The 19,434-nt window shown below is 42.8% G+C and overlaps 1 protein-coding gene across 1 annotated transcript in view; it reads right to left on the bottom strand.

The window, feature by feature from the left end:
• LOC146866160 (alcohol dehydrogenase 1-like) overlaps positions 1-19,020 on the bottom strand; it is a 251,197-nt gene extending 232,177 nt beyond the window's left edge. The window contains exon 1 of the mRNA XM_085640804.1: positions 18,887-19,020. Within this exon, the coding sequence (XP_085496930.1) occupies positions 18,887-18,904 (18 nt within the window). The 5' untranslated portion in view covers positions 18,905-19,020. The remainder of the gene's footprint in view (positions 1-18,886) is intronic.
• Between the last annotated feature and the right edge of the window lie 414 nt (positions 19,021-19,434).

The raw sequence follows: 19,434 nt of genomic DNA, 5'->3' as shown, positions 1-19,434 counted from the left end.
AGGCTGCCCTTTTGCTGCCAGCTATGGATAGGGCGTTTGACTCCCTTAGCTGGGTGTACTTGTTCGCACTCTTAGACCGTCTCAACATGGGCCCATGATTCTTGTCATATCTAAAATTGTTATATACAGACCTCACTGCGTCGGTGCTTGTTGCGGGATCCACCTCCTTCACATTTTCAATTGGCAAGGGCACCCGTCAGGGGTGTCCCTTGTCGCCATATCTCTTTGCCTTAGCAATGGAGCCCTTGGTGGTGTGGGTGCGGGTGGATGCGCAGGGAACGGGTTTTGAGTGGGCCCATGGGCTCTCGGATCGCATCGAATTTTATGCAGATGATGTCTTATTCTTCTTAACAGACATAAATAAGACGGGACCGAGGTTGCTTCGCTTCAAGCACATTTTTGGGGAATCCTCGGGCCTCTTCATGAATCTGTGTAAATCCACTCTGCGAGTGCTGGGTGGAGGAACCTCTGGATTGGGGCCTTGGGCTTCGGCAGCACAGGTGACAACGGAGGGGGTGAAATACCTTGGAGTTTTCCTGTTGGATCTGCTGAGTGTGGCTTGGGACAGAAATATTGTCCCAATATGGGCACAGGTTGGTGAGGAGATGAAAACTTGGTCACACATGCCCCTCTCTATTTATGGTAGATCGGCTATTTTCAAAATGGTGTAGTTGTCGCGCCTGCTCTATCAATTGCAGAGCAATCCATACCCGATACTCCCTGCGTGGTTTCACCAGGTCAACGTGTCGTTGGGCCAATTTCTGTGGGCAGGGGGGTGTCCAGAGTGGTTTTGCGGACTTGCTTTCAGTCAATGTATTGCGGGGGTTTGGCTACGTCGGATGTCCAATCATATTATATGGCATCGCATCTTTTAGTACTGAATGAATGGTGGTATGGGGATAGAAAAGACCCCACTTATGCAGTGAAGTGACAGTGTATGGGAGAGTCCACCTTACATACCATATTGTATTCGGTGCCTTTACGCAACTCATTACCTCCGGCCACATGGGTGGTTTTCCAGGTGTGGAAACAGTCCCTTCGCAAGATAGGGTGGTGGAACAAGCTGACTGGGGAAACCCCACTGTGGCACAGTGGCTGTTTGCCACAGCTAGCTGCATTATCCGGATTTCGAGGGTGGGATAATATAGGTATCTCAACATTAGGAAATGTGATGCGAGGTTCTGTTCTAAAATCATTCTATGATCTTCAACAAGAGTATCAGATGCCAAAAGCTCAATGTTATCAATACCTCCAATTTCGGCACACCATCTATCCTAGTATCTCGGGGTTAGAGACTCTCCCCGAATTCAGTCCGATTGAAACTAAGGTATTCATGGGTGATCTGCAGTACCATAAAACCTCGAAAATCTATCAGTCACTGGTGAACAATAGCTCTACTACTTTGGACAAACTTAGAGAAGTATGGGCGGATGATCTTGGCCAAATAGACAGAGATGATTAGATGGATGCACTGGCCTCCCCTCAGGGAGCAGCGATAGCAACGCGGCTGCGACTTATCCAATTTAAATACCTTCAGCGGGTTTACTATACCAGGCTCAGGTTGTGGAGGGCGGGCCTTGTGTCATCTCCGATATGCCTGCAGTGTGGTCGAGAGGAGGGGTCTCTAATACATACAATCTGGCATTGTACCGCACTCACAAGATTTTGGTGAGGGGTTCTGGCATATCTTGCAGAGGTGTTGGGGTGGGAGCTCTCCCCCACCAAGATTGGCAATTTTACATATCATGGAGGGTATAGGAGGTAATATATACAACATGCACCTGTTACTGTTGGGACTGACATTGGCTAAAAGGGATATAGCAAGTCTGTGGAAGGCATCGGCCCCACCTTCTCTCGAGGCATGGAAAAATGGGCTGGACTTTTGTATGGGGTTGGAGATCCCAATAGTCAAGGCCAGGGGTTGCATGCAAAAGCACCCCAAGGTCTGGAAAAGATGGGCATACTATCCAGGCCTTGATCTGGACCCGGTGCCCCCAGTGGATGCATCTGTATCTATGTTGTCATGCAGGCCTCTTGGGTAAGGGACCAACTATATGGTGATGGAAGATATTTGTTAGGGTGGGCGATGTGGTGGCAAACAAAACGCTGTAGTGGTATAGTGCAACGGGGGTAGTTCAATATGTTTATGTTGTATTGTTTTATATAACCATGATAATTTATAAACTTAATGTCAATGACAATAATCCACAATGTCTAATATGGCAGATATGTCCTGGGTTAAGGAGCTCTGCACTGTACTTGACCTTTGACATGATAAAATCTGTTTTCCCAAAAGATTCTAAATGCTCCAACTATGGCTATCTGATCGTGCTGGACCGGGACAAAATCAAGTTTCAGGCCAACTGCGATGGAGCGTGGGTCAGATATGATGAGTGGTTGGGCCCAGTCAAGCTTTTACCTTCTGACTTAGTCATCTTTTTGGAGCTTTTTTACTCCACATCAAGCGATCGGGTCTTTGGATCAAGATTTCGTATCAAAACCGATGGCCTGATGCAGCGCGATACCTCGATGAGCCCTGGAGATCTTTGTCTTCATCGTCAGTGGCAAGAAGTTCCAGGGCTTTTTTGGGACGAACCAGTGCAGTCAGGTCAAGTTGCAGTCTAACGCTGCCAGCTTGACTCTTGTCGTTGAAGACGGTCTTCTTCTGGAGCTATTTCACAAAACTTGCCTAAAAGTTCTCAACTTTAAAACCTTCCTCTGAAAGGTTCCTGGACCCTGAGGAAGGGTCCAACACCACTAGTGAATGATTCAGAATCTCTGGTTTGCCTCTTGGGGTCTGGGACTCCAACTCCCACAATGCACCTGGTCAGTCCAGGAAGAGCAGGTGAAGCTTGACAACTGGAGTTGTCCTTTCAGTAGATGTTGTAGGTGACTTCTTCCAGCACGTTTCTACCTGTTGTTGCTCAGGGAGTGCAGCAGGTGCAGTCCTTCTGAGTGAAGTCCTCTGTGGTGCAGTCGAAGGGTCCAGCAGGGCAGTCCTTGATCTTTCAGCAGGGATATGAGGGACTCCTGCAGATCTCCCATATTTATTCCCCGTTCTGAACTGGCAAGAAGTGAGGGACACCCCAACCAATGGGGTTCAAGTTGCCACCCTCTGCTATGACAACTTCCTGGGAATTTTTGCATTTTTTTGTCCCAGAATGCACATTTCACCTAAAATCAAAATGGAGACATTCTCTCCATGGAGTGCAGGTCTGGCTAATCCAACCCACATGGGTGGCTCACTAGTCTCTACACTCCTCTTCTAGCCCCTATCTTAATCTAATTAGAGGGGCTCCCTTCTGGCTGAGGATCAAGGAAGTGGAAGCTGGCCTGGGTCCTGTGACATCTTGGCTACTACCGTGTTTATCTCTACAACCCCCTTCCCGGTCCTTGGCTTCTCCAGGAAGCAAATCTCCTCCCACCGAATGGCTGTATTGTTTCAACCCCAGGCCTCTTCAAACCTACTCAGGGAGCAGCTAGATTCAGGCTGTCAGAAGCTGGCTAGTCAGAAGACGTTTCTACAGGGCTATTTTAGGTAACATTAGGATAGCAATCTTTAAAACGCCTTTCCTGCAATAGTTGTATGAAATCCATCCATGGCAAGTTGTAACTATTATTTTGATACTTTGAATTATGTTGCTAGCTACTTCAAATCAAATGTTAGACTTGATTAAAGTTTAAAAAAAACTTCCCATGTTAGCCTATTGAGCTGGCAGCACTACAATGGGGAAACTGACTTTGGCTGTTTTTCCCTCATTAGGGCATATAAAACATATTTTATAATATCCCTGATTTTTATAACAAGGCACTCTACCCTTGGGTCACCTAGGGCAGACCTTAGGGGTGACTTAGGGGGTAACTCGTGCCCTAAGGTAACTATAGCTCAAGCCTGCTCCATGCAATTTTTTCATCAATAATTTTACTGCAAATGTTACAGTGATATTTTCAATGATGTCATAGAAGATGTCAAGAGTGATGTAACATTTGGTTTAATTCAGCAGTGCATGGCGAGGGCGCAAGTTATAGTTACCTTAGAGCACAACTTATAGTTACTTGAAATAACTATAACAGCTGAATTCCATGGTTTTGTGTGTTTAAAATGTGAACCTAACTATTATGTCCCTGTAACCTTTAGTGTTTTAGTGACTTTCTAATTCCTTTAATTCTATTTCCTACCTTTGACGTCCCTGTAACCTTTGTTTTTTTCAGTAAATTTCTAGTTTTTTTTTAACGTTAAGTAAAATGCTCATTGCAATGCACGATGGAGGGGGGAAGTTGACATGGCAGTGTGCTGCCCCCACCCAAGCTTGCCGCTCCTGCCCCCTCTTCTCCTTGCCATCCATTGACCAAGTCCATATCCTGCTCCCTCATTACAGCTCTATGTGACTATTGTCCTGCCATTGCCCTTCCCTTCTGCCATGAACAGTTAACTTGCTGCCCTATCCACCTCCTCCCTACTGTCTGTTGTCCGAGTCTATAAATTAGCACCATCACTCCTGCCCTGCATGGCCGAATGTGCTGCCACTGCCCTCCATTTAGCTTGATGTCCCTGCCCACCCCTCCTGCCCTCCACTGCTCAATTCAATGCCTTATCATTGCCCTCCTGCGTAGCCTTTGTGCTTGGCTTCCAGCCCCCACCCTCCTTACCCCCCACTCCGATGTCTGTGTGTTTGCCCCTGCTCCCTCCTTTTTGCTCACAATGTTCCATGGACCTGCCACTGCCCCTCCTATCTACTCTGAGTGTTTTGTTGAGCTGCACAGCCCCTCCCACATCCCTAGCACGGTCAGATGACTGCCACCTGTCCCTGCCACCTCCACCCTGTCTGTCCGAGTTCCTTTCCCCGATCCCTGTCTTACTGTCCTCCATGGATAATTTTGCTGCCATTCCCTTCTGCCCTCCATTCTCTGTTGTGCTGAAACTTCTCCTCCTGCTTACCCCATGTGGTCTGTTGTGAAGCCCCTCCCCTGCCCTCTCTTGCTTCAGTGCAGCCCCTACCCATCCTTTCTGTCCTCCATGGTCATTTGAGCATGCCCCTGCCCCCTCCTTCTTGCCCACCTTGGCCATTGTGCTGCCACTAACTGTCCCACTAGCCTTCTGTGCTGCCATTATCCAGTTGATTACTTGTTTATATGTTGCACTTAAGGGAGAAAATGTGAGTTACAGCCAGAGCTATAGACTTTGCAACTGGGAAACCAGGTTCGAGTTCCAGCATCAGCTCAACATCCTGTGATTCTGGGCAAATCACTTACGACCCCCTGCCTTAAACCCAAAAGGAATGTGCCATTGTGTAATGTAACCGATGCTCATGTAAAGCACTCCAATATCTTCGGGTCAAGTCTGCGCTAAATAAAAAAGCAAATAAGTTTTTTGCTGACTTCTGTCATTGGGAAATGCTATACTTGAGCTACATTTGGGTGCTATTTGTATACATTTGGGATATTTTCTCGCTGATGGCCATCTTGGGAGACTTATGTGTCATGAAGCTCCCTATTCTCTTCATTTACTGCAGTGGCCTCAGTAGAAAATGCTTTCAGTTTTCCATTTGGATTCCATCAAGATGGCGGTTAGATGTACCACATATTTGGCATAAACTCTAAATGTTAGCACTCTAGTTGCTCATCAGAACACTGTAGTAAACTGCTGATCACCAAAGAGTTAACGGGCTGTCTGCTGCTGGTGTTGAAAGTGCATGTTTCAATCTACATGTCAGAATGTTTTAATGAAATAGAAGAGGAAGATATTTGAGAACTTACTTAAAACGTGTCCTCGTTTTTCTTTCTGTAGCACTTACCATAATTTCTTTGACAAAATTAAACCCCTCATGTTGGTCCTTTCTAAATTAAATGTTTTAAGTTTTACCAGTTTGATTCAATCGAGATGGCTTCAGGTGTGCCAGACGTTTGTTCTTAAGTAAGACTGTTAGTGGTCTAGTTGTTCACTCTGGGAGGTTACAGTAGAAAACAAGGGAATCAACTGGCAGGCTGCTCCTGTTGAAAGTCAATGTTTTACTGAGAATGTCAAACTTCATTCTCATATGGCTGAGAAACACAGTGTGAATTTACAGAAAATATGCTCTCATTTTAGCTTCTGGAGCACCTTCTATAACCTCTATTGGAAAATCATGAGAACACTGTTTTCTCTCAAACATGATTCTTGAAATCCCAGCAGAAGGCTTTTTCCACTGGGTAAATCACCTTAGCAACAAATGATTTATATTGTAACTAAAATCTGTTATCACCTTTTATACGTTCTTCTTTTTCTGACCCTCAAAACCTGCCATTCACTGCAATGTATTTCAATGGGCTGCGATCATGTATATTAGTCCCAAGACGGCTGCCATTACTTTCTGGTTGAAGTGCTGACAGCCTGTCAGCTCTCACCCTAAGATCTGTGCTTAGGTTCCGTCCAGATATACAAATTTGGATTTCCTTTAATTGCTTGAAAAGTACTGAACAGATTTACAACAAATAACAAAACGTGTAATCTATGGAACAAAGTATACCTTTCTGCCAAAGTTGGCACAATTCTGTCCAGTGATTTGGGCTGCAGCCTTGTCTAAAGACTCTAGTTGAATTAACATGGGAAACACACTTTTTTTGACCGCCCCTCTTTTTCTCAGCCTCCGCCTAATGGATCACAATGAAACTTTCCATACACACCTAGAATTGATGGTGCACTCTTTTTTGCAAAATTTTGTGAATATTTGGCAAACGGCGCCAGAGACATAGGTAAGTCAAAACACACTTTTCCTATGGAAACATGGTCCTAACCATAACTACCTAGTAGGTTAGATATATATATATATATATATATATATATATATATATATATATATATAATATATATACATATATATATTAATATCTGACGTCATCAGCAGAGGATCGCGGTCGCGTGAGTTATAGTTGCCTGCACTAACTATAACGGGGGAATTTCATTGGTTTTTTACGAGTGAAATGTCCAGCTAACTATAACATGTGTGAAACCTATGGTTTTTTAAGTGAATTTGCAAGGTTTTTAAATGCTAATTCGTAACTATAACGTGTGTGAAACCTATGGTTTTTTCAGTGAATATATATATATATATATATATATATATATATATATATATATATATATATATATATATATATATATATATATGTATGTATATATATATATATATATATATATATATATATATATATATATATATATATATATATATATGTGTGTATATATATTGAAAACAAAGCGCCCTGCAGCTTGGGAACGCACTCGACCTCGCTCTGCCTCTGGCTTAATGATGCAGCCTGCCTTTGTATGCCACTTTATTTTACTGCTGCCAACGCGTTTCAAGGTCTTTCAACCCCTTCTTCCTGGGCAAAAAAAAACGACATTTGAATTTGCAGCTGTTTAATTGCCATCTCTTTATTCAAGGATATAACGGCCACCAGTGGCCCATCAATTGCATGATGGGACATTGAGTCTCAGTGCGAAAAACAATCTTCTTTAAGTAAGTTCAAATGTTCATTTTCCTATTTTATCATTATTTTCCTTCGTAGGTATGACTCACTCTGGCAGGCTCAATTTGCATATAAAGCGACGTGCTGATCCAATGATGACTAGTTCAAAACGGCAGCCTTGTCCAGCTGGTTGCATACTTGTCTCCCAGCCCACAATGGTGCAGCTCGCTGCGGTCGGACCACCGCATAGAAATTTTGAAAACAAAGCGCCCTGCAGCTTGGGAGCACACTCAACCTCGCTCTGCCTCTGGCTTAAAGATGCCGCCTGCCTTTGTATGCCACTTTATTTTACTGCTGCCAACGCGTTTCAAGGTATATATTTCGTGACTACCAGTTAAATTAATGAATATATATTTAAGCAACTATCAGGCACTGGCCTGATAATGAAATGAACAGCACTTACCCATTTTTTGCTTCAAACCTTAACTTTATTAATGAGTATGAAGAGTTGTGTTAAAAAACGTTATTTATTTACAATCATGAAACATTACAATGAATGTGTAATTGTTATGTATATTCAACATTGTGAGGGTACAATCTTTTATCTATGTCCTCTGGAAAAACTGAAGTAAATATCACGCAATGCCGCGTACCTGTCATGTGAACAAGGCCATCGCAACGGCGAAACGCGTAATGGCTGAAAGTTGATAAAAAAATGAAGTGTCACCGCATGGAGTCGGCTCCGTTTGTTCTTTAGCATTAAGGCGCACAAACGCGAATTTGATATATATATATATATATATATATTCACTTAAAAAACCATAGGTTTCACACAATTTATAGTTAGCTGTACATTTCACTCGTAAAAAACCAATGAAATTCCACGTTATAGTTAGATCAGGTAACTATAACTTGCGCGACCACAATAAACTGCTGATGACGTGACATATTACATCACTTCTGACATGGTCAGTGACATCACTCATGACATCAATGATGACATCTGAAATGACACATTGTGCATTGCGGTCGCGCAAGTTATAGTTACCTGATCTAACTATAACGTGGAATTTCATTGGTTTTTTACGAGTGAAATGTACAGCTAACTATAACTTGTGTGAAACCTATGGTTTTTTAAGTGAATTTGCAAGGTTTTTTAAATGCTAATTCCTAACTATAACGTGTGTGAAACCTATGGTTTTTTCAGTGAATTTGTACGGTTTTTTAAATGCTAAGTTATGTATTTATTTGTAATTTTTGCGCGCACGGTGCGCTTCGCGCACCGAGCGCCCACGTTGCACATTTCTTACCGTGCACGCCTCGCCATTTTTTACAAAATATCAATTGTTTTTTCCTCCCTTGGGGGGTCTTAGATTTATATATTAAATGTGATTGTTAATTCTTTTTTTTTTTTTACCGTACGCGCACTCCGCGAATTATTACATTTATTTTTCATACTTTTTGGTCCTTTGTGAACCCCCTGACGGACGCTAGGGGGTCTGCAACTCTCTTCGTTGCCCCCTTTTCATGTTATCAGCCTTTGTTTTTCACTGCGAGAGACAGAAAATGGCGGCCGATACTTCCTGATTTCGACCGATTCGAATGTTTACAGTCATGTAACCACCAATCAGAATTGAGCTCGCGCACGTCACCGTACGCGTACGGTAAGCTTACAGATATTTCTCAGGAACTACTGAACAGATTTACACCAGACCTACAAAAGGCACATCCTTGACCTGCGGACTACCTCTCTGCCAAATTACAAGTAATTCTGTTCAGCCGTTCGGGCTGTAGCTGTGTCTAAAGGTCCTATAGAAAAATGCATGGGGAAAACGCGTTTTGGGACCCCCCTTTTTTCTCAGCCCCCGCTTGACGAATCACCCCGAGACTTTCAGGGTAGGAGCGGAGCGTAGCGCCCCATTAGTTTTGAAAATTTCGCGAGGATTCGTCAACCGGTGCCAAAGTTATTCAAAATAGAATTTTGAGATTTCCTATGGAAACACGGTCCTAACTATAACTACCTACTGGCGACCGCCAGTAGGTAATATATATATATATATATATATATATATATATATATATATATATATATATATATATATATATTCACTGAAAAAACCATAGGTTTCAGGGGTTATAGTTAGCTGGACTTTTCACTTGTACAAAACCATTGAAATTTCCCCGTTATAGTTAGTTCAGCGAACTATAACTCGCGCGCCCGCAATGCACTGCTGATGACGTCACATATTACATCATTCATGACATGGTCAGTGACATCACTCATGACATCACTGATGACATCTCAAATGACATCACTGATGACATCACTAATGACATCATCCAGTGAATGTGTGTTTTTCTGAAAATTAAATATGTTTTATATATGTATATCTCAAGGTCGATGGAAGAATAAATGGGTATATAAGTGTCTAAATGGATGATTTGTTTTTGAAAAATTGATTGTGTAACTGACTGATTAAGTGTATCATAGTGAATACATGGCTTAGTGAGTAATGTTTAAATATGTAAATATCTGTATCAGTCTCTCACTTTGTGTATAAGTGGCTGCATGGGTTGGTGAGTAGCTACATGGGTGTCTATATAGGTTATTAGTTGGTTTTTTGAGTATCAGTCTGAGTGTCTGCATGGTTCGGTGGGGGGTATTACGTAGTGCATAGGTGCATGAATGAGTGACTCACTGTTTGTATGTGTTGAAGACAGCATGTGTGCAGGACTGTATGGGTGGATGAGTGTGTGTATGGGTGTGTTAGTGAGTGAATGACTGTCTCAATAGTGTCTTTATGAGTAACTACATATGTTTTAAACTAGTATATGTGACTATTGGTGTATTTAAGTGAGTATATGTGAGAGTGAGAGATTGAAAGAGTTCCTGTATGAATAAGTATGTGTTTCTATAAGTGATTGTTTAAAAGACTAAGTATGTGTAAGTTTCCGTAGAAGTAAGTGTGGTGGTGTGTGTATAACTGTATATGCAAGTAAATGTATGTTTGATTCTTTATTAGCATGAGTGACTATGTGTGTGAGTAACTCTATGGATGAGTGGCATTGTGTAACAGGATGTATAGGCGTATGAGTACATATGATGAGTGAGTACATGTATGAGTGACTGTATAGGACTGTTGGTGAATGAGTGGATGTGTATGTGGATCTTAGAATTACTGAAGAGGTTGTTGTAACTGGTATTGGTATGTCCATTGTTTTGAAAATTTTAGTCTCTATTTTTGAATGTGTGTATCAAAGGTTATATTAGGGTGAGAGGAGGTCTGCCACTCTATCACAAGGATGATGTCATCAGTGATGTCATTAGTGATGTCATTTGAGATGTCATCAGTGATGTCACTGACCATGTCATGAGTGATGTAATATGTGACATCATCAGCAGTGCATTGCGGGCGCGCGAGTTATAGTTAGCTGAACTAACTATAACGGGGGAATTACAATGGTTTTGTACAAGTGAAAAGTTCAGCTAACTATAACACCCCTGAAACCTATGGTTTTTTCAGTGAATTTCTGAGGTTTTTTAAATGCTAATTCCTAACTATAACGTGCCAGAAACCTATGGTTTTTTCTGTGAATTTCAAAGGTTTTTTAAATGCTGATTTCTAACTATGCCTACAGAGATAGGACATGTGAAGAAGGAAGAAAAAATGCACAGAAAGAAAAAAACAGAAGTGCAGAAAGAAGCAACAGAAGTCCTCAAAGACGAAGAAAAGTGCAGGAAGAAGGATAACGTGCAGAAAGAACAAAAAGAAGATCAGAAAGAATCCTTGTTGCAAAATCATCCTGTACCCTCAACTTTTTCAGATGGATACTGGTGGTAACTGAGTCTGACTAACCAGTCCTAGAGCCAGTGCTATGTTAAAAGACACTTAGAATACAATGAAAACACCTACATACACTAGGGAACATTATGCGTTGGGGTCCCCTGTGATTAGCATGACCTCCTCTGTAAGCCCCTAGTATATAATAGGGCAGGGGGATTAAAACTACCTCTTAAAACAGGCCACAGGGCGTTTTTGCACACGTTAACTCAGGCCCCGTCCCCTCCCTTCACCACTGTGTAAACATGCCCTGTGTCCGTTTTTAGTTGGGAGATTAAGTTCATTTGAATCCTGAGGGTCCCTAGGGTCCAACTAGCCCACTAGGTACCTCCAGTAAGTGCCACAGAGCTGCGTTGCAGAGAGGTGTAAAAAGTGGCACGGCCTGGACCACCTCTCTGCAATGCAGCTCAGTGGCGCTTACTGGAAGCACTTGGTGGGCTAGTTAGCCCCCAGGGGCCCTCAGTATTGAAGGGAAATTATATCCCCAATTTAAAACGTGCCATAGTGCGTGTTTGCACACGTCACCTCAGGCCCCGTCCCCTCCCTTCACCACTGTGTAAACGCGCCGTGTGGCTGTTCTAAGTTGAGAGATTAAGTCCCCTTGAATCCTAAGGGTCCCTAGGGTCAAACTAGACCACTAGGTACCTCCAGTAAGCGCCACAGAGCTGCGTTGCAGAGAGGTGTAAAAAGGGGTTTGGCCTCAGAACACCTGTCTGCAGCGCAGCTCCCTGGCGCATACTGGAGAAGCCTGTTGGGCTAGTTGGCCCTCAGGGACCCTCAGTATTGAAGAGGAATTAATTCCCCAACTTACAACTCGCCAGGGGGCGCGCTTGCAGAGTGCTGCAAGGAGGGGGCGTAGCCTCCGGCACGATGCCAGTCTTTTATTTATTTTAGTTTTTTAAGAAGTGGGGCAGTGTGGTTCCCCTTCTTATTCTAATTTATTGGCCCTGATGACCCCATCCCCCAGGGCCTGTCTCCTAATTATATTTTTTTGACCCCAATCCCCAGGGCCGGCCACTGTTTTTTATTATTTTTAAAAAATATATATTTATAGACACACCTAGGACATGCTGGACAAACCGTACGTACCTATCACCATGACGATTTGCGTGATATTCATTAAAAGGCGACTATGCATACAATGAATCCACGTGGAATGTATTTACACCACTAGTGAAGCTCTGACATGTCTGATGCCCTACCGTGCCTAATCCCGGTAGACACCCTTGTCGTTTATTTATACAAACATGGGTAGCTATTGACGGGCACATTTAATACACATGCACACCAAGCCATTCAAAGGGGATTCGACAAAAATTCGACCAAAACTATCACGGTTAATAAAACACACATCCACTGCCGGATGTGTAATACTTTTTATTTTACTCTCTGGAAAGGGGACGAACATCACTTGAGAGTCACAGTGCGCTCCTGGCAGAGCCCAATGCTGTGTTACACCCACCATTGCCTGCTGAGTACCACACACCTCTGTCTTGTATTCCACCAGCTAGTGCATATGCTATGACACTCTCTAGCCCATGTGCACTGTAACACCACCCCGTGAATATGTCATGCCACACTTGTCTTCGCACGGGTTATATTGCCCCATCTAACGTGCCTTCCTCGATGCCTATGTTATAACGCACAGTGCTATGCCATACATATTACAATCTGGGATCCATATCTTTGTCACAGTGCATATGCAACGTTACACTCCCCAGCACATATTTTATATTACAACTTTAGAGACTAGTTAGGTTACACAACACTGCCCTGTGCATATTACACTCCAAGGCGCATATTGCATAGCACGCGCTAGTGCCTGTGCTATCTCGCGCTCTCCAATGAATCTGTCATTGCGCACAATGTATTGCATATTATATTTCACACCCGGTTCATCTTATATCACACTTTTTGGTGCATAGTTTATACCATACACTATATCTAGTTTTCATTTTCAATCGTGCTCTCAGGACTATGTTCTATATAACACTGTGTTCACCTACCCTTTTCACGGGCATTACATTTTGCGATAGGGGGTGGAGGGTCAGGGGGTGTTTCTGCCAAGTGAGCCCAGAGTCACAGTCACAAATGTCCTCTTCTTCCTGAATAAAAGTGAGATTATGCTGCATACTTGTTCATATTTTAAGTAGTTCGCACAGACCCACGTTTTAAAAACAATAAAGTTCCTAATACCCGCCTTCTCTGAACAGTTAGCTTGCTGCCCCATTCCCCTCCTCCCTATCCTCTGTTGTGTGAATCCATGGACTAGCCTCCTCCCTCCTGCCATGCATGGTCTGATGTGCTGCCACTGCCCTCAATTTAGTATGATGTACCAGTCCACTCCTCCTGCCCTCCATTGCCCAATTCTATGCCCCATCATTGACCTCCTGCTTAAAGTCTGTGCTTAGCTTGCTGCCCCTATTCTCCTTCCCCCTGCCCTCCGATGTCTTTGTGCATGCCCCTGCTCCATCCTTTTTGCCCACCATGTTCCATGGACCTGCCACTCCTATCTACTCTGAGTGTTCTGTTGAGCTGCCACTCTCCTCCCACCTGCCTAGCATTGTCAGATGACTGTAACCTGTCCCTGCCACCTCCACCCTGCCTGTCCACATGCCATGCCCCTATCCTCTTCCTCCTGTCCTACATGGTCCATTGTACTGCCACACCCTTCTGCCCTCCCTGGTCTGTTGCGCTGCAACTGCTCCTCCTGCCTGCCCCGTGCGGTCTGTTGTGAGGTCCCTTCCCCTGAACTTTCTTGTCTGTGCACAGGTCCTGACCCTCCCTTCTATCCTCCATCATCCTTTGTGCATGCCCCTGCACCCTCCTTCTTGCCCATCATAGCCATTGTGCTGCCACTAACCCTCCCACTTGCCATGCATGGTCTTCTGTGCTGACATGGCCCCTCCCACCTTCCCTGTGTGGTCAGTTAGCTGCCCCTGACCCCCTCCCACCTTCCCTCCATGGTCTGTGTGTATGCCATCACAGTCTCACTGTTGCTCTTCATGGTGTGTCTTGCTTTTAGTGCCCATCCTGCCTGACCTCCATGGCTATCTTGCTGCTCCTGCCCTGCCCCCTTGCCCCCAGCCCTCTGTTTGCATGTGCAGACCCCTACTCCCTCCCTCCTGGGTTGTCTGTTCCATTGTAATGCCCCTGATCCGTCCCTCCTGCCCTTTATGGTCTGTTATGCTGCAGCTTTCTCTCCTGTCTGTCCATTATGGTCAGCTAGCTACCATTGCCTCTTGCCCCTCTGTTCTCTGTTGTCCATGTGCATGGTCCTGTCCCCTCCCTCTTGCTTTCTATGGATTGTTGTACTGCACTCCCGTCCCGCATGCCCTGTGTGGTGTATTGTGCTGCTGCAAACCCTGATGCCTGCCCTGCACGGTCAGTTTGGTGCACCTCTCCATGTCCCTCCTGTCCTCTGGTATCCAAGTCCATGTCCCTACTCCATTTCCTTCCATGATCCAATGTACCATACTTGCGAACATTTTGAACTTGGTAAGAGGGAGATTTTGAAAAAAAACTGGGGTATTGATTTTCCCCTTTGAGTTACATTGAAAAAGAGGAGATTGTAGACAGGAGACAGATCAAATAAAGCCCATTTGAGCTTAAAAACATTGGACGTTTCCTGGCTGAATCGGGTCTGTTGGCATGTATGGTTGTACTACCATTGCCTCTTCCTTCTGCCCACAATGGTCTATTACATTGTCACAGCCTCTCTTGCAAGTCCTGTATTGTTGGTTTGTTGCCCCTGCCCCCCTTTCCACTGCCCTCCATAGTCTGTTGTGCTGCCACGGCCCTTCCTGCCTGCTCAGTGTGATTAAATTGTTGCCTTTGCACCCTCCTACCTGCCTTCAATTTTCAGAGTCCGTGCCCCTGGCCTCTGCCTCTCAACAGTATCCTAATGAACAACTAGATTGCTAACATTCTATATTTATTACAAAAGTGTGGAACGCCTGACGTCATCTTGATGTAATCAAAACTGTAATACCTAGAGCATTTCCTTTAGAAATTACATATATGAGAGGGTCTTATTGGCATCAAAATTATGGTTAGTGCTCTAAAAGACTAAAATAAGGACATATTTTCTGAGTTTTCAAATAGCGACAAAGCACTTTTAAATTATTTGTTATCTTTATGTTTTTTTATCCAGTTGACCACTTGATTAAATGTTGCACTTAGGGGAGAGGATGTGGTGTTACTTCCAGAGCTGCAGACTTTGCAACTGGGGAACCAGGTTGGAGTTTCTGCAACAGCTCGACATTCTGTGATTTGGGTCAAATCACTTAGTCTCCCCATGCCTACAACCAAAATGAATTTGTTCTTGTGTGATGTAACCAATGCTCATGTAAAGCACTCCAATACCTGACAAGTCTGCACTATATAACACTGCAAAAACACAAAATAATAAGTGTTTTGCACACTTCTGTCATTGGGCTATATTTGGGCTACATCTGGGTGATTTTGGGCTACATTTGGGCTCTTTTGTCTCCGGTGGCCATCTTGGGAGATTTATTTGTTATGAAGTTTCCTAATTTCCTCATGTACTGCAGTCTCCTCAGTAGGAAATGCTTTCAGTTTTTTACTTTGATTCCATCATGAAGGTATTCAGATATGTCACACATTTGCCATAAATTCTGAAAGTTAGCACTCTAGTTGCTCATTAGATCACTGTAGTAAAACTACTGTTCACCATGGAAGTCTGCTCCTGGTATTAAAAGTGCATGTTTCAGTCTGCATGTCAGAATTTTTTAATGAAATAGAAGAGGATTTGAGAAGTCACTCAAAATGTGCCCTCATTTTCTTTCTTCAGCATTAATCATAATTTCTATGGCAAAATGAAACCCCTCATTGTGTTCCTTTTTAAATTAAATGTTTTAAGTGTTACCAGTTTATTCCAATCAAGATGGCTTCAGGTGTGCCATACTTTTGTCATAATGAAGACAGTAAGCGCTCTAGTTGTTTTTAAGAACACTCTGGGACATTCTCTCATTGGGCTATACTTGGGCTACATCTGGGTGATATTTGGGCTACATTTGGGCTCTTTTGTCTCTGGTGGCCATCTTGGGAGACTTATTTGTTATGAAGTTTCCTAATTTCCTCATTTACTGCAGTCTCCTCAGTAGGAAATACTTTCATTTTTTTACTTTGATTCCATCAAGAAGGCATTTAGATGTGTCACACATTTGCCATAAATTCAGAATGTTAGCACTCTTTTTGCTCATTAGATCACTGTAGTAAAGCTACTACTCACCAGGGAAAACTGCTGCTGGTATTGAAAGTGCATGTTTCAGTCTGCATGTCAGAATTGTTTAATGAAATAGAAGAGGATTTGAGAAGTCACTCAAAATGTGCCCTAATTTTTCTTTCTGCAGCACTAATCCTACTTTTTATGGAAAAATGAACCCCCTCATTTTGTTCCTTTTTAAATTAAATGTTTTAAGAGTTACCACTTTAATCCAAGCAAGATGGCTTCAGGTGTGCCATACGTTTATCATAAGTAGGACTGTTAGCGCTCTAGTTGTTCTTTGGAACACTCTGGGAAGCTGCAGTAGAACACAAAGGAATCAACTGACAGTCTCTGCCCTTGTTTGATGTACATGTTTTACTGAGAATGTCAGACTTCATTCTCACATGACTGAGAAAGATAATGTGAATTTACAGAAAATAAGCTCTCAGTTTAGCTTATAGATCACCTTCCAAACCTCTGTGGGAAAAGCATGAGAAAATATTTTTCTCTCAATCATGATATCCCAGCAGAAGGCTTTTTCACATGGTGAAATCACCTTAGAACATACCACAATTCCTAAAATGAGTATGGTACCATCAACAAATGATTTATAATGTAACTAAAGTCTTAAAACCTTCTGTTAACTGCAATGCTTTTTAATGAGGTGCTATCATGTATATTGGTCCCAAGATGGCTGCCAAAACTTCTTGGATGAAGTGCTGACAGCCAATCAGATCTCAGGATGAGATGTGTGGTTAGGCTCCGCCCACATATATATATGATTTTACTTTTGATTTTCTCAGGAACTACTGAACAGATTGACACCAGACCTGCAAAAGGCACTTCCCTGACCTGAGAACTACCTCGCTGCCAAATTTCAAGTAATTCTGTTCAGCCGTTCGGGCTGTACCTTGGACTAAAGGTCCCTATGGAAAATTACATGGGGAAAACGCGTTTTGGGACCCCCTTTTTTCTCGGCCCCCACTTGACGAATCACCCCGAGACTTTCAGGGTAGGAGCGGAGCGGAGCGCCCCACCTATTTTGAAAATTTTGCGAGGATTCGTCAACCGGCGCCAAAGTTATTCCAAATAGAATGTTGCGGATTTCCTATGGAAACACGGTCCTAACTATAACTATCTACTGGCGACCGCCAGTAGATAATATATATATATATATATATATATATAGATAGATAGATAGATAGATAGATAGATAGATAGATAGATAGATAGATAGATAGATAGATAGATAGATAGAATTTTATTATACTCAAAATCTCAGATCTAAAAATGACAGTTCAGCATTAACGTAACAACGTTTATTGCAATGTTTGAGGCAATCAATTAATTCCATGGTAAAAGTGTAATTTGGGAAAAAAATATAACTTTCGTATGGTTAGGTGCACAAACAAATTACAGCACTAATTAGTGCCTTCTGAGAAATTCCCTAAATAGTGCAAGAGGACTAGGGTGGAACAAAAACCTGAGCCCCACCACAGTGCATAACAAAGATAATAAGAGCCACCCGAACCACTATATCCACGGAGGGGTAGTTTCGGGGGGGCGGGTATTTGGGGTGTTACACCCCCTTAAAAATGTATTCTCTAATAAATAGTTAGGTATAGGTAGGGTGACCAGGCGTCCTGGATTTGCCCGGACAGTCCCGTTTTTTCGCCAGCTGTCCCGGCAGATTACAGGAAATTAAGACCATGTCCCGGTTTTTACAGAGGGTTGGCTAAAAATGGTAAGAGGTATCTTTTTATGTTTTACAAAGAAGGGATAGTTAGCAGCTGGCATAAGAAAGCAATTTAATTAACAGGCATGCTACTGGCTTTAAAAATTGCATTTTATGTATGTTCTTACTGCCTTTTCTGTAGTTCTCTGCTAAGGAGCATTGTCATTGTTTGCGCTAGGTTGAAATAAAATTGTAGTCCTTCTTCTATTTTTGGAAAATGTCCCGGTTTTTGGCTTTAAAATTCTGGTCACCCTAGTATAGGTGCTTAAAGTCGGGTATGGAGAGGTGTTTGTCAGATTTCACTTGGGGTTTTTACATACACACACTTCCAGACAAAAACACCTTTGTGCTTGTTTTGAACGACTTAAAATGGTTATTTTGACAAAATATGGAGTTTAAAGTACCCCTAACAATCCTCACTCTTCTCCAATCTCACTGTTCCTTTGCCCTCCATGCCCTGGTTCTCTCAAATGCTGTATTTTTTTAACACGACATGCCAGCGCGATTGTTGGAAAATCTAAATCTCACACGCCCAATCTTACTGAGCAAGCCACCCCCCTGTTTCTCCGGTCAGTAAATCTGCTTGCAGTCATTAGAATTGTTTAAAATAAAAATAAAATAATTTCTTACTTTCCCAGCTGTCTCCATTTCAGTCTCTGTTTTTTAGTGAGAAGTGTGTGTTGAAGTCAGGCGCAGCTGGTCTCTTACAGCTCAAACGCAACGAATGTGTTGGAGAGATGTTGATCAGCTTTTTCCAAATCAACCTGTCTTTCAAACACTACCTGTAAAACATGTAAAACAACACAGGAGCTGAAAAATAGTCCCCGCTCAAAACCCGCAGTATCACATTTCGATGGAGGTTTGCAGTATTGTATTGCAGTTTGAAAAACACTACAACTTGTAATCAGATAACATTCCATTAGGTGAAAATGTTGTGGGTTGTCTTATCTGTTATATATGAAAGATATAATTGCATTTTTGGAGGGTGATGTTACCTTTCAAAACTGTACAAACCTTTTACAAAATGTAGTGCCTTGAATAGTGCTTAGATTGTAAAAAAAAAAAGAAAAAAAAGTGCAGGTGTCCAAAGGTGCCCACCACCGTCGCTGCCAAGTGCTAACAGACTCCAAGAACCTAACATGAAAAAGCATTTGTCTCCTCAAGTTCGACAGGCACAG

Source organism: Triturus cristatus, chromosome 2_1 (assembly GCF_964204655.1).
Source record: "Triturus cristatus chromosome 2_1, aTriCri1.1, whole genome shotgun sequence".
NCBI lineage: Eukaryota > Metazoa > Chordata > Amphibia > Caudata > Salamandridae > Triturus > Triturus cristatus.
This window is presented reverse-complemented; position numbering and strand designations above follow the sequence as displayed.